This window comes from Microtus oregoni, unplaced genomic scaffold, assembly GCF_018167655.1.
Source record: "Microtus oregoni isolate MIOR12 unplaced genomic scaffold, Mior012 000005F_ref0000423, whole genome shotgun sequence".
NCBI lineage: Eukaryota > Metazoa > Chordata > Mammalia > Rodentia > Cricetidae > Microtus > Microtus oregoni.
This window is the reverse complement of record NW_024543064.1, coordinates 58672401-58688931: the sequence shown is the minus strand read 5'-3', so window position 1 is coordinate 58688931 and position 16531 is coordinate 58672401. Positions and strand designations below refer to the sequence as shown.

The window sequence follows — 16531 nt, the reverse complement described above, 5'->3', positions numbered from 1 at the left end:
TTATTTGTAATAGCCAGAACCTGGAAACAACCTAGATGCCCTTCAATGGAAGAATGGATGAAGAAAGTATGGAATATATACACACTAGAGTACTATGCTGCAGTAAAAAACAATGACTTCTTGAATTTTGCATGCAAATGGATGGAAATAGAAAACACTATCCTGAGTGAGGTGTCCCAGACCCAAAAAGATGATCATGGGATGATTCCCAATTTTCTAAGAAGCTGCCGTACTGATTTTCAGCTGTTGTACAAGTTTGCATTCCCACCAACATTGCGGGAGTGTTCCCCTTATTCCCCATCCTCTCCAGTATAAGCTGTCATCAGTGTTTTTGATCGTAGCCATTCTAATATGTGTTAAATGGTATCTCAGAGTTGTTTTAATTTGCATTTCCATGATGGCACAGCAGGATGGTGTGCAATCTCTTAAATGTCTTTCAGCCAACAACTAGAGAGACCTTTTACCTCTGCCAAATCTTCACTCCAAAAGAGTGGGTTGCTGTCTCCACAAATCCTCAGACTCTGCACTCCAGTGAGTTCCTATCTCTTCTGCTTTATTTTCCTCTCTCCACCCAGTCATATCGTTTCTGTCTCCACCTCCCTAGTGCTGGGATTAAAAGTGTGTGTGACTCCCAAACACTGGGATTTAATGTGTGAACCACCACCACCTGGATCTGTTTCTGGGTTTATCTTGTGTAGCCCAGTGTAGCCTCGAACTCACAGAGGTCTGTCTGCCTCGGTCTCCCAAATGCTGGACTGGGATTAGAGGCATGGCAACACGCCCTAGCCTCTAGTAGCTTAGCTCTGCATTCTGGTCTTCAGGCAAGCTTTATTAATAAAATACAAATAAATTATCACTACAGTCAGGTATGGTGATGCTTCCAGAAGTTCCTTTATTGTACAGTATTGATTATTTTGGCTATCCTGTTTTTTTTCCATATAAAGTTGAGTATTGTTCTTTTGGGGTCTGTGATGAACAGTATTGGAATTTTGATAAGAATTGCATAGAATTTGTAGATTGCTTTTGGCAAGATTGCCGTGTTTACTCTATTAGTTTTGCCTATCCAAGAGCATGGAAGATTTTTCTTTTTCTGATATCTTCTTCAATTTTTTTCTCCAAAGCTTAAAGTTCTTGTCATATAAGTCTTTCACTTGTTTGTTAGAGTTACCCTAAGATGCTTTATGTTATTTGTGGTTATTGTAAAGCATGATGTTTCTCTGATTTCTTTCTCAGTCCATTTATCATTTGTATATAGGAGGGTTACTGATTTCTTTGAGTTAATTTTGTATCCTGTTACATATTGAAGGTGTTTAGCAGTAGTAGGAGTTCCCCGGTAGAATTTTTGGGGTCACATATGTATAATATCATTTTATCTGAAATAGGGAAAGTTTGACTCCTTCCTTTCCAATTTATATTCACTTGATCTCCTTTTGTTATCTTATTGCTCTAGTTAGAACTTAGAGTACTATATTGAATAGATATGGAGCGAGTGGACAGCCTTGTCTTGTTCTTGATTTTAGTGGGATTGCTTTGATTTTTTCTCCAAGTTGATGTTGGCTGTCGGTTAGCTGTATATTACTTTTTATTATGTTTTGATATGTTCTTTATACCTCTGATCTCTCCAACATCCCTTTATCATGAAGGGGTGTTGGATTCTGTCCAAGGGTTTTTCAGCCTCTAATAAGATGATCATGTGTTTTTCTTTCAGTATAATTATATGGTGAATTAAACTGGCAGATCTTCATATATTGATCCATCCCCAAATCTCTGAGGTGAAGACTACTTGATAATGATGGATGATTTTTTTGATGTGCCTTGGATTCAGTTTTCAGTATTTTACTGAGTGTTTTTGCATCAATGTCCATGAGGAAGATTGGTCTGTATTTCTTTCTTAGTTGCATATTTGTGTGATTTGGGTATCAGGGTAACTGTAGACTCATAAAAAGTTTGTCAATGTTCCTTCTGCTTCTATTGTGTGGGACAACTTGAGGAGTATTTGTATTAGCTCTTCTTTGAAATTCTGGTAGAATTCTGCACTGAAACTGTCTGCCCATGGGTTATTTTGGTTGGGAAACTTTTATTGATTGCTTCTATTTCCTTGGAGGATATAGGTCTACTTAAATTGTTTACCTGATCTTGTTTCAACTTTGTAAGTGGTACCTATCCAGAAAATTATTTATTTCTGTTAAATTTTTCAATTTTTTTTTCCGAGACAGGGTTTCTCTGTGGTTTTGGAGCCTGTCCTGGAACTAGCTCTTGTAGACCAGGCTGGTCTCGAACTCACAGAGATCCGCCTGCCTCTGCCTCCCGAGTGCTGGGATTAAAGGCATGCGCCACCACCACCCGGCAATTTTTCAATTTTGTGTAGTACAATTTTTTGAAGTATGACTTAATGATTCTCTGGATTTCCTCCTTGTTTGTTGTTATGTCCTCCTTTTCATTTCTGGTTTTGTTACTGTGAATATCCTCTCTCTTTCTTTTGGTTAGTTTGGATAATGGTCTGTCTATCTTATTGATTTTCTGAAAGAACCAACTCTTTGTTTCATTGTTTTTTGTATTGTTCTCTTTGTTTCTATTTTATCGATTTCAGCCCTCAATTTGATTATTTCCTGTCATCTACTCCTCCTGAGTGAGTCTGCTTCATTTGTTTCTATAGTTTTCATTGAATTCTAGGAAGTCTTTAATTTCTTTTTATTTCTTCCTTGACCCATTCAGTTGAGCACTGTTCAATTTTCATGAGTTCTCAGGCTTTCTGCAATTAGTGTTGTTCTTGAATTCTAACTTTAAGCAATGGTGATCTGATAACACATGGTTATTCTAATTTGTTTTTATCTGTTGAGGTTTGCTTTGTTACTGAGTATGTGGCAAAGTTTAGAGAAGGTTCCATGAGGTGCTGAGAAGAAGGTATGTTCTTTTGTGTTTGGATGAAATGTTCTATAGATGTCTGTTAAGTCCATTTGAGTCATAACATCTGTTAGTTCCCTTATTTCTCTGTAAAAGTTTCTGTCTCGTAGACCTGTCCAGTAGTGAGAGTGGGGTACTGAAGTCTCCCACTATTAGTGTGTGGGGTTTGATGTGTGACTTAAGATTTAGTAATGTTTCTTTTAAATATGTGGGTGTCCTTGTTTTGGGGACATAAATGTTTAGAACTGAGACTTCATTTTGATGGATTTTTTCTGTGACAATATGAAATGTCCTTCTCAATCTCTTTTGATTAATTTTAGTTTGAGGTTTATTTTGTTGGACATTAGGATGGCTACACTCACATCTTTCCATTTTCTTGTAAAATACTTTTCCAAAACATTATTCAGAGGTAATGTTTGTTTTTGACGTTGATGTGTGTTTTTTGTTTGCGGCAAAAGGATGGGTCCTCTTTTGGTATCCATTCTGATAGCCTGTGAACTTCTCATAGGTGAACTGAGATCATTGATATTATGAGATATTAATTATCAGTAATTATTAGTTCCTGCTATATTTGGCTTTGTTATTGGTAGTGTTAGTGTTTATATGTTTCCCTTCTTAGGGGTTTGTTGATGTGAGGTTGTCTGTCGCCTGTGTTTCTGTGGATGTAGCTAACTTCCTTGGGTTGGAGTTTTTTTCTAGTACTTTCTATATGGCTGGATTTGTGGACAGGCATTGTCTAAATATGCTTTCATCATGGAATATCTTGTTTTCTTCGTCTAGGGTTATTGAGAGCTTTGCTGGGTATAGTAGCCTTGCTGGCATCTGTGGTCTCTTAGTGTCTGCAGGCTATCTGTCCAGGACCTTCTGGCTTTCAGAGTTTTTATTGAGAAGCATAATTCTGATAGGTCTGCCTTATATGTTACTTGGCCTTTTTTCCTTTGCAGCTCTTAGTATTCTTCCTTTATTCTTTATTTTATATGTTTTGTGTTTTGATTAGTATATGGCAAAGGGATTTTTTTTTTGGTCTACTGTATTTGGTGTTCTGTATGCTTCTTGTACCTTCATCAGCATGTGTTTCTTTAGGATGGGAATGTTTTCTTATTCTATTCTGGTGTTGAATATATTTTCTGTGCATTTGAGCTGAAATTCTTATCCTTCTTCAATCCCTATTATTCCTAGGTGTCCCAGATTTCCTAGGTGTTTTGTGTTAGAAAATTTGTTGGCTTTAATGTTTTCTTTGACTGTTGAATCTATTTCCTCTGTTGTATCTTCAATGCCAGAGATTCTCTCTTCCATCCCTTGCATTCTGTTGGTTTTGCTTGAGTCTGTAGTTCCTGTTTGTTTACCCAGATTTTCATTTTCATAATTCCCTCAGTTTGTGTTTTCTTAATTGACTCTGTTCAAATTTTTAAGTCTTTGACAGTTTCCTTCTCTTGTTTGGTTGTTCCCCCCCACCCACCCCAGGGTTTCTTGCTTTTCTTTGAGAAATGTATTGATTTCTTCCAACTTTTTCTGTCTTTTCCTCACGTTCTTTATGGGATGTTTTCATTTCCTCTTCTAGGGCCTCAATCATCTTCATAAAGTTATTTTTAAGGTTCTTTCCTCCTACTTCATCTGAATTGGGTTGTTCAGGCCTTACTCTTGTCGAAACATTAGTTTCTGGTATTGCCTTATTGCTCTTTATGTTGTTGAATGTATCCTTACACTGCCGTCTACCCATCTCACCCTCTAATCCCTACAGGTGGGGTCTGTTGTTCCAGTCATTGCTCTTACCCCAGGTGTTGTTGGGGCCTGTGGCTCTAGTGGTCAATGTCGGTCTAGCTGCAGGTAGGGCTGGTGGGGCTGGTGGTTAATGGTGCAGTGGAATTTGGTTGGTGGGAGAGGGAGCTGCTGCCTGGTCACTGGGGGTTTATAGATGGGGGAGGAATTGGGGGGCTAGGGCCTAGATAGCAGGGATCTCTAGTCAAGATATTGGACACTCATCTGACCCTCCATGTGCAGATGAGCCCAGTGGGTCCGATTGTCACTTGTGTGGTCGGGGATAGTTGGTGGGAGATGGTGATACTGCCTGGTCCCTGGGGATGCTGTATATGGAGGTGGGATGACCCTAGGGGCTAGAGAGCCATGCTCTCCAGCTAGGGAAACAGACAGTTCCCTGTGCCTCTCCAGGTGCAGGTAGGGTAGGTAAGTGCAGGAAGCACTGGTGTAATGGGCGATGGTTGGAGGGAGAAGGTCTTGCTGTCTGGCCACTGGATAGATGTGGAAATGTGGGGCTAGAGCCATGAGAACAGAGATATCAGACACCCTCCTGCCACTCCAGGTGCAGGAGGGACTGTTGGGTCCTGTGGTCTTTGGTGCATCAGGATGCCGCGTACCGGCCCCGTCTGCACTCTATGCGAGCTAGACCCCAGTTCGCGAGCTTCAGGCAAGGGGCTGGAGGTTGAGAATACAGGCAGAAAAGGACCGACACACACAGAGACAGACCAACACAGGGACCTCCTAACACTGGTACCAAAAGCCCTCCTTTATTAGCACCGTGTAGGCTTAAATACACTGCAGTCAATGGCCAACAGGTGATAATCCCATCATCTGATCCTCTAAGTAGGCACAGCTTCTAGTAACTTTAATTAGAAGGTTCTAGGAGGGTAGAACAGCTGAAAGCCAGGACTCAATTAGTCCCAACATCAGGGGATGGTTCCTGATCAAGTTTTTGAAAGTCATCTACAGAGCAAATGTTATATCAATGAAAATTTCAATAATGCCACTCTAACAATGCCAATATTAAACAGTTATGGAACAGGAAGAACTAAATAGCAGAAACACGATGGAAGAAAAAGAGCCACAGTGGAGGCGTCTAACACCTGACTTCAGATCACAGGTGTATGATGATGGATTACTGCATCCCTCAACCTCATCAGAGAATACTCTTTTTGCATTGACTGTCTATAAACTAAGAGATACCTAACTGGATTCCCAACCAGAGAATAAACACCGGAAGAGTTCTCAATCCTAAATAGGATATTTCTATCTAATTCTCCCCTCCCAAACTCAGGAATCAGAAGATGCAGTAGAAAGAGTGTAAGATCTAGACGCAGGGGAGGACTCAGCAAGAGCTTTCAGGATACAACAGGCCCCTTGCACATGTGAGATTACCATGGATGTGACTGCTTATCACAAGGCCTGAACACATCAAGCCAGACAAAAATCCCTACTTGGAACTGAGAGAAAGTCAGGAGGTTCCACCCCAAGATGAGTACCTAATGGAAATTTATGTCTTTTGTCAGAGGGAGTGATTCAACCTCAGACATCAGGTCCTCTAGAGGCTATCCATGCACCAGTCAATGGCCCTGTACCCACGTACACACATGCAAATGTGTGTACATGGGCACTGAGCACACTCATGGGTAATCTAGTCCTTATTTGCTTTCTCTGTCTTTATGGCTTTATTTTATGCGTTTTATGGACTTAACGGTATCTCCTGTTGGTGAAAAGCAGTGTGAGGCACCATGTACATATAAATAGTATTTTCATAGCCATATTTGAATTGTTTATATATTCCACATATCTTCATTGTAAGTATGTGCAAATTCATTTATTTTCTGGATCAGAACCAACTATGCGTTCTGTAGGTAAAGGGGACAGGAGCCTTTGACTGCTATTTTAGTATCAGAATCTTCCCTACGAAGCACACATTGAGCTGTACTACTAAAGCTGAGGATGAATACAACTGAATGAGGGTTTTTAGCATCAATTTCTTCTTTGAGATGTTATTCTTGAGCCTCTGCTGCTGGGTGTTTCTCACTATTTCTAGTACAAATTGTGATACTAAGTGAAGGATGCTCCCAATCATAGTCTCAGCATAAAATATCCAAGTCTAAAATTTAAGGTAGGTTTTTATGGTGCATCCTGAGGTTAACATGATGTTATCTGTTTCATTGAAATAGAGGGCATTTGGGTGTTAAACTCAGTGTTACTCATAAGCCTGACTCTGAAGACATCTTACCTTAATTCCACACATCAGATTTTTTGAACTATATGGAGAACTTTAAAGTAAGCAGAAAAGTGCACAGTTTTCTTTACACCACTGTAGTCTTACAATGGAAACTCATAGTATACTTACTCACTTAAGGTGAAAGTGTTGATGAGGGGTGATGGATGAGTATGTGTAAGATAAAATCAATCCAGGTAGGATTCTCTTCCGAGTTATACAACTGAAGCCTGAAAGAAAATTCAGAGGTGGAGAACTCAGCTGCCTCCTTGAATTTTTGAGTTCATTTCTAAAAGAATTTTAGCTATGTTTCAGAATATAAAATCATACATTCAACAATCACAAAAAATAAATGTTACAAAAAAGATAACACATGACATTGAAAGGCAATAGTGGGGTTTTTGAAATATACAATCCCTGGCTAGATTGGTTTCAAAGGATGTTTCCTGAGGCTATTATGAATGGGGTGATTGCCAGGTTTCTTCTCAGGTCGTTTGTCAGTGGTAGGCAGTGTGGATATTTAATACTGTGTGCTTTATTTTCATGCTGTGGTACATGACTTCAGTAATATTTGTTTCCCTAAATGTTTAAATTCCTAGATGTTGAAAGTAGAATACTAGATTCCAGAGTCAGGGAGTTCAGAGGCTAGTAATGTCAGGGGAATAGTTGATTGAAGGGGAGTAGGTTAAAATTTGACAGAAGCAACATATTCTGGCCTACGACAGTCCATACAAAATTATAAGAAAAGCAGGAGAAATGGAAACACAGGATTTTATCAGCAATGAGTGAGAAGCGTGGGAAGGGTCTATACACTTGTCTGAAGATTGTGTAGCATCACATGCACCCACAATACTTTGTACCCTGAGCATGTATGCAATATAATGCAGAATACCAGCTTGAACATTAAAAATTTTGAAGGGAGGTAAAAAATGAACAGATGAAATCAGATTGATTAAGTAATACTTTATAGAATATACAAATATATAAAAATTTAACCACAAAATAAGTTACATTACATAAATATTTGATAAATAAATAGGTATATAGCCAGGCAGATAGACAAACAAACAAATGAATTGATCAGAGGTTGTGGGGAACAATCCCTTTACTGATAGACAGGAGGATGGTTCATCGCTGCTGAAAGATGTAGGTAGGTTGACTGAACTCATGACAAAATTACTGAGATTTTTGTGACTGCAGATTCTGAGCAGAGAGGTACAGGGTCCTAGTCCAGGAGAGTCCCCTCCACTTTGGCTCAGGATTTACGCCTTCTCACTCAATCTTGACAGCAACTTGGCTGAGGAAGACAGGGCTCTCCAGACTTCTGCTCTGACCACCTCCCAGGCACAGGGGCTGTGTTTCTTCTCTCTCAGGTAGGCAGTGATCCTGTGGAAGTATTTCCTCACAGCCACCAGGGAGTCTTCCTGGCACAGGGGAGGTTCCTGCACCCCCACCTGCTGCATCAGACAGGCCTGCATGTCCTTGAGCTGCTGGTGGAGGCCAGTGCAGAATGTGTCTAGGAGGGTTGTCTCCCAAGCAGCAGGTGAGTTCTTTGAGCTGAAGAGGATGAGGACCTGCTGGGTCAGCTCCTGCAGGAGAGGGATGGCTTGAGCCTTCTGGATCTGCTGGGCATCCACGTTCTCCAGAGGGAATGCAAAGTCCTTTCTGTCCTTGAGGCAGGAGAGAGGGGAGAGTCTCCTCATTTGTGCCAGGAGTGTCAAGGCTCCCTTGTTCCTGAGGTGATGAGTCTGAGGCAGGTCACATCCCAGAGAGCAGATTGACCAGTAGCTCATCAGCACCATGGTCATCAGGAGAGCACAGGGTCTGACCATTGTGGATGTTGCAGATGCTGTTGGTCCTCTGGGCTGTTGGTCCTGAACCTTCCCCTCTAGGTTCTCTGAAGACGCTGCTGCATGCATGTGTCTTAAATAAGAGAAAGCACTAGTTTTCATTTTCTGAATGCCCTCCCATTATCTTCCCACATCCTTTTCATTTTCTTTAAATCATTCTCTGCTTGTATCCGTCCATTTTTAGCCATTTTTGTTTCCTTCTTCACTGTTCCCCCCAACAAAGCTTCTTTTGAGTTTAATCCTAAAAGATTGTTTTGACAATTTACAGCACAGATATACCTTATATGTTTGAAGTTACTCACATGAAAAGAATGAAACTTTCTTCTAATAATTGTGCTGAAAAGTTATTCAATTCAATACTGCAATTGAGTTTTGTAGGTCATTTTTACTTTTTAACATAGTTATTTAATTTGTAATGTAAATTTTGTTGCAAATTATTTTTTCTTAGTTTACAATAATGATGTTTGATGCAATGGTACTGATCAACTTATATGTGTTCATTAAGAGTTTAAGAAATGAGTTACATGCCATGTTTTGCTTATATCCGTGGAATGTCTGCCCATTTCTGACTAGAAAAAAATGGGAGGATATGGGGGTGAGCTTGGAGGGAGTTTATAATATGCATCTTTGTGCTAAAAGTTTCAGCCTTTTCTTTGCACTGCTGCATCTCTGTCCCTATGATTTACAGGACGCTGTCTCGGGCTGTGGGTTCTTTAGCTGTTAGTGCTCCAGAAGAGCTCTCATCAGAATGAAGAATGGGGGGCATCTGTGCTGCTGCCATGGTGACTTCTACAGTGAACGGAGCTTCTCTGATATTTCTCTCCCTCTCCATCCCTCTTATGAACCACATTTTTAGGTCATGGGGTTGTTCTTTACAGTTCCTTCAATGTCAGGATCGGTGTAGACATCTCTTTTCTGTCCATCACTAGTGCACTGAGTGTTCTTCAACCAATAACAGTTACGCCTATATTGAATGCAGTATTTTTCCTGGTATGTATGAGTTTACAGGCTCTGATTCCAGCTACTGGTATTTGCCCAGGTGCCTGTGACTTATTCAGTGGTGTTCGATTCTACTCACATTCCCTGCTGCACAGTGGCACAGGGTCCTCAGCCCTCTTCTTGTACCCCACTCCCTGAGGGTGCTCACCGTATCTGGATGACTTCAGCGCTCACACACAATGTGGTGTTTACTTGGTTTTCGGCATCATAAATCCTAGAGGATCATTGCTCTGATTCTAGTGGATTCACTAGCAAAGCTTTTGTTTTTAACAGTGACCACATTGCCAGGGGTCAAATTGTCAAGGAGCCCCAGATGTTAATAGCAGAAAACTCTGTGGTCTGTAGGGATGTGTCAACATTTCAGTTTGTCCTGAAGACATTTATAATAGATAAGGATTTGTTGTTTTTCCAAAAATTATTTTTATGATCAATATTTAATCCCTGCGTGCTTGCTTTGCCTGAAGTTGTTAGGTGGAAATACAGAGCAGAGGACACCGATAGCAGTGCCTCTGATTGGCTGTGAGTTATCTAAAAGTTTTGATCACAGATATTCACCCAGTTTGACTTTAGTAGTAAAATGAAAAGACACCACCTCCGTCTCTGTCCAGTTGAAATCTGAACAGCGGAGAGCTTTGAGGCATTCTATCAGACAGAAGAGCTTCAGTGCCACCAATTTTCAGAATTTCTCATTTAATTTTTCCATTGTGATGTTGGCTTCATGGTGGATGTCCTTTCTTTTGAAATTTCATGGCATTGAATGTTTTGTTTCTTTTTTTCAGTTTCCGAGAGAGAAGATACTGACGTTGCTTGTAGGATTGAACTGAAAATGCAATATCACTTGAAATAAAGTAAAAGAAAGGAAGTGATGTCATCCCAATGGGGAAACAGTAACAACAATGTTAATAATGTTCAAATTGAAACTTCAACAGCCATAAAATAAAATAATTTTACATAAAACTGAGTGCAATTTTGAAAGTGATCTGCAGAGTCAATGCGACCCCAATCAAAACTTCAATAATTTCCTTCTAGACAACATCAGTCTTCACACACTATGGAAACAGGAAGCTGTAGGTAGCAGGACTGTGGAGGAGAAGAGCAATGGCCATGTTGTCTCCGTGCCTGGTTTCTTACATCACTCTACTCCTCACAGAGGACAAGCGCATCTCTCCGTCCTCCAGAGAACCTTCCTCTTGCAATAGACAGCTGCGCACAAGTGGTCAATGGACAGAGAACAGGTGACTGAGACATGGTCAGTCTGGCTTTCCTGGATCCCGAGGGTCAGCGGTCATTACACGAGAGCTCAGAGGAAGATGACAACGCCCAGAGACAGTTGATGATTGCAGCCAATCAGTGGTGTGGGCGCAATGGAGCAGTCGCCTGTACCTGCTGATAGCAGTTGTGACTGCATGCATAAAGTCTGAATATGACCAAGACAGACAGGACCCCAGTTTAAAGCGGGGACGATGTCAGGAAATCCCACCCCTAGCTGAGGAGCTCTTTGCTCTCATGACTGCTTGCAGAGGGATATTCAGTTATTCTCAGTAATGAGAGCCCTGAGATGGTGACATTTTTTCTACTCGATGACTGTTTACCCATGCACAATGGGCAGCAGTAAGCAAACTCCAGATTACTTGGGAAGTTTTGGGGGACCACTTGCAGTGACTTATCCCTAGTGCATAAACTCGCTTTTTGGAGCCCATTTCCTATGGGGAGCTCAGCCTAGATACAGGGGACAGGCCCTTGGTCCTGCCTCAACATGATGTGACTGATTTAGGTATTTTTTTTTCATTTCTTATTTTATTTGAAAAAAAAAACCTTTTTCATTTTACATACCAATCACAGTTCCCTTTGCTCCTCCTGTTCCTTCCACTTTCCCCTCAACCCCACTTCCCATCTACTCCTCAGAGAGTGAAAGGCACATTTCTTTAAGGAAGGACCAAGGCTCTCGCCACTGTATCTAGACTGAACAAGTCATCCCTCTAAAAAGAAAGGGTTCCAAAAAGCCAGTGCAAACAGTAGGGATAAATTCTGGTGACACCTTCAGTGGCCCTGCTGTGCAGTCTCTCCCAGCCACACAGCTGTCACCCATATTCCTAGGGCCTAGTTTGATTCTATGCTGGCTCCTTCCCTGTCTGACTGGAGTGGTGAGCTCCCATTAGCTCAGGTAGACTGCTTCAGTGGGTGTGCCCATCATGGTCTTGACCTCTTTGCTCATATTCTCATTCCTCCCACTGGACTCTGAGAGTTCAGTCCAGTGCTCCGATGCAGGTCTCTGCCTCTGTTTCTCAGTAACTGGATGAAGGTTCTATGGTGATATTTAAGATATTCATTAGTCTGGCTACAGGGAAGACCAGTTCAGGCACCCTCTCCTCTATCGCTGGGGCCATCCTTGTGGAATCCTGGGAATTTCTCTAGTGTCAGATTTCTTACTAGTCCCATAATGGTTCCTTCAATCAAGATATCTCTTTCCTTGTTCTCATCTCTGTCCTTCCCCTATCTTGACTATCCCATTCCCTCAAGTTCTCCTTCCTCCTCCCCTTCTCCTCTCATTCCCCACTTTCGCACTCCCTTGTCTCCCCCACCCCCATGCTCCCAGTTTTCTCAGGATATCTTGTCTATTTCCCCTTCCCAGGAGGATTTTTGTATGTTTCTCCTAGGGTTCTCCTTGTTACTTAGCCTCTCTAGAGTCATGGACTATAGGCTCTTTATCCTTTGTTTTAAAGCTAGAACCCACTAATAAATAAGTCATACCATTGTTCATCTTTCTGGGTCTGGGTATACTCACTCAGGATGGTTTCATCTAGTTCCATCCATTTACATGCAAATTTCAAGATGTTATTGCTCTACAGGGGCTATACTGCCCATACCTCCTCTCTCTTCCTATCCCATTCAGCTTACATCCAGATCCCCCCCACCCCCTGCTCCGAATGATGTGACGTCACACACAGAGCTTGGTTGTAAACAGCTAGTAAGAGGACTACACACAGACCCCTCCTTCTCCAGAGAACTTCCTCTGCAGAAGGTTAGAGGGATAAACAACTCTCAGTAACCATTTTGTGCACATTGAGCTGTCCATTGTCCAGAAGACATGACCCGGGTGAACCTGGGAGGATGCTCCCTCCCTCAGATGAGAAGTGAAGGGAATTGAGTTTTTCAAATTGAAGTCAGTTGTTATGGGCGAATCCCATTTGGCTGTGGAGAAAAATCTAGAAAACAAATTTCTTGAGAAACACAGTTAAGTTAAACTCTATGTATTTTTAAGTGATGACCATTAGGGGTTCTCATAGAAGAGCTTTTTACAAACCTTGAATTATTTCATTTTTTGCTTCCAGATGGTGGTTGTGCATTTCCAGAATATTAATAATGGACATAATAGAAATCAGTTGTGCAGTGAGCAGAGGTGGTGAATGAGGACAGAATGAGGAGCACACACTGGGGCTTTCCACACCAGGGAGCAGGAAACCAGGGCTATGAGGCTGAATAATGGGGTTTGGGAGAGCAAGGTACCGGGAGTGTATCAGAAAGAAAGCTGAGTGCACACGTATGTGTAATATTATATTTAGTATGTGCTGCTGTTGAAGAGTGCATCGAATGTAATGCATAGGTACTGCCACTTTCAGTGTTGGTCTAGGACATTGATCCCTATATAAAATATTTGTAAGCCTTCACTTCCTTATTGAGTTTTGATTTCAGTGATTAAGCTTCAGTTCTGGAGCTAGACACATTTGTAGAGATGTTCAGGCTATTTTATCAGATGGCAACAGTTTTCAGTACTTCAAATGTCTATAATTTTCCATTAACTCTTTTTGTCTGTCATTGAGGTGTTGATTTGATTGTAGAAGTCAGCACATCTGGTTTATTTCCCTTTTCTACTGTCCTAAAAAGAAAACCCTGATGCTGGTTTGTGGCAATGAACAAAACAATGATGTCATTGGAAATGAAAGATGAGGAAAGGAACTGGCAAATCATTCAAGTGAGACAGCGACAACAAAATCAACCACTAAGATTTGGGGGAACGATCTATGTTGATTAGACGCAATAACATTATGAAAGTGACTATGTTCCCAAGGGAATTCTGTGTAGAGACGCCGGGACCACATCAGATCTTGTAAAGAAAAGCATTTCATTGTGGTAGCTTACAGTTTCACGGTGTAGTCCGTTATCAAAACGGTGAAAAACATGACAGCGGGCAGGCAGACATGTTACTGGAGGAGCTGAGAATCTTGATCCACAGGTAGCAGAAGGGGACTGCCACACTAGGCCAAGCTTGGGTGTGTAATACCACAAAGCCAGTATCCACAGTGACACACTTCCTACAGCAAGGCCACACATACTACAACAAAGATGCAGTGGACCAAGCATTCAAAGACATGAGTCTATGGGGGCCATTCCTATTCAAACCACCACACAATGCAAATCAGATTTTAAATTATGTTTCTCCGAGAAATATCATTTTTGAAGCACATGGAACCATGATGATACCAAAGAATAAAGGCAGTGCTGTATTGGTAATGTCACCATACCTGATTTCAGATTAGAGCTACATGTCTAAGAGAGTGTTACTGTGGGATTACTACCCCCTACCACAGGAGCCTCCTACAGCAGATGGCAATGAACACAGAAACCAAGTGGTCTTGGAGCAGAAAATAAAGGACTGACTTCCTGGCTCCGAGCATCATTGCAGAAGAGGGAGCAGAAGGATTGCAAGATCCAGAGGCCGTGCATGACGACAGCAAAGCAGTGCTCTTGGACCAGCACGGGAGCTGCACAGATGAACTGAGAGTGGCTGTGACTGAATGAACAAGACCAAGCCAGACAGCATCCCAGCTTGGAACACACAGGAAATCCCACTTGTAGCTGAGGAACCTTGGCAACTGGCGGCTGCTGAGAGAGAGATTTAGTTGTCCTCAGGGTTGGGGCACCAGAGAGAGGCTACCTATGCTAAACTCCAGGAGAAGGTCCTGTGTGCATGTACAACTAGAAGGACTAAGAAGGAGAATTAGGAAAAGGGAGAGGAAGAGGAGGAGTAGATTAGGAGACAAACCCATGAAATTGAGAGAGGATATTGGTATTTTAAAGTATAATTTTTATAATGAAGTATATAAGATGAAAACATTGGAAAAATAAAAAAGAGAATAAACAATCTAAAGTGTTTTATACAGCAAATTCAAATTGAATACACAGTAATTTAATTAAATCTGATGATTCCCTACAGTAAAGACAATATAAACCTGACAGATTTAGCTTAAATAAATAATATTATGTGAATAGTAAAATAAATAAAAACCTATATATATAGACATGCCCAAACAAATGAAGAAATAAATGTCTTTGAAACATGTAAAGAATAAAAAAGGCAAAGCAGATTCATTTCACAAAAATTTATAGAACAAAGAAAATAAAGTGCTACTAAAGTATTGGCTAACTCAAAAAATATAAAACTGTATGAAATTACTAAGTTAAATCACATAAATAAATAAATGAATAAATAAATAAATTTGAATGGACGAAAAACAAATATCTTAGAGCAAGGCACACTATTATTCATTGCTGCTGAAGCACCTAAGCAGGTGGAGTCAGTTCCTGCCAAAATGCCTGAGATTTTTTAAGATGGCAGAATCTGCCCAGTGAAGTGCAGGGTCCTAGTCCAGGAGAGTCCTCTCCACTTTGGCTCAGGACTCACTACTCCTCACTCAATCTTGCCAGCAACTCAGCTGAGGAAGACAGGGCTCTCCAGACTTCTGCTCTGACCACCTCCCAGGCACAGGGGCTGTGTTTCTTCTCTCTCAGGTAGGCAGTGATGCTGTGGAAGTATTTCCTCACAGCCACCAGGGAGTCTTCCTGGCTCAGGGGAGGTTCCTGCACCTCCACCTGCTGTATCAGACAGGCCTGCATGTCCTTGAGCTGCTGGTGGAGGCCAGTGCAGAATGTGTCTAGGAGGGTTGTCTCCCAAGCAGCAGATGAGTTCTCTGAGCTGAAGAGGATGAGGACCTGCTGGGTCAGCTCCTGCAGGACAGGGATGGCTTGAGCCTTCTGGATCTTCTGGGCAGTCACATTCTCCAGAGGGAAAGCAAAGTCCTTTCTGTCCTTCAGGCAGGAGACAAGGGAGAGTCTCCTCATTTGCTTCAGGATTGTCAAGATGTCCTTGTTCCTGAGGTGATGAGTCTGAGGCAGGTTACACCCTAGAGAGCAGGTTGACCAGTAGCTCATCACCACCAGAGCCATCAGGAAAGCCCAGGGTCTGGCCATTGTGGATGTTGCAGATGCTGCTGGTCCTGAACCTTCTCCTCTAGGTTCTCTGAAGATCATCATTTGTGCATCTGTCTTAAGTATGGCAAACACTAGTTTCCACTTTCTGAATGCCCTCCCCTTCTCCACAATTCTTTTTTCGCTCTTCTTCATTCGTTCTCAGCTGGGCATTTTTCTCAACCGGTTTTATTTTCATTACTGCTTCCCCTTTCATTTTTCTCCTAAAGAAATCTGTATCAGAGGTTTTCTTGCCATGAGTAAAATTGTCATTAACTATTAACTTCACATATTCACTCAACATTTGATATTTACACACAATATTCAATGATAAATTTCTTCTAATACTTGTCATAAAAAGATTTGAAATTCAGTTTGTAATTAAATTTTCTGTTGTTATTTATATCAAATACATACTTTTAAATTATAATTTAAGGTATGATGCAAATTCATGGTTTCTAAATTTATCATATTAATGTAATGGGACACTAAGTTTTTCCAATGATTGAAAGGAAAAAATTATTTTTTTCATATTGCCATTATT

General features: G+C 41.2%; 2 protein-coding genes across 2 annotated transcripts; both read right to left on the bottom strand.

Moving 5' to 3' along the window:
* Positions 1 to 8036: 8036 nt before the first annotated feature.
* LOC121448125 (interferon alpha-12-like) lies at positions 8037 to 8724 on the bottom strand. Its single transcript, XM_041651872.1, has one exon. The coding sequence runs from the start codon at positions 8722 to 8724 to the stop codon at positions 8155 to 8157; it is 570 nt and encodes a 189-aa protein (XP_041507806.1). The 3' UTR covers positions 8037 to 8154.
* Positions 8725 to 15423: 6699 nt separating this feature from the next.
* LOC121448126 (interferon alpha-12-like) lies at positions 15424 to 15990 on the bottom strand. Its single transcript, XM_041651874.1, has one exon. It carries the CDS (start codon positions 15988 to 15990, stop codon positions 15424 to 15426), a length of 567 nt encoding a protein of 188 aa, XP_041507808.1.
* Between the last annotated feature and the right edge of the window lie 541 nt (positions 15991 to 16531).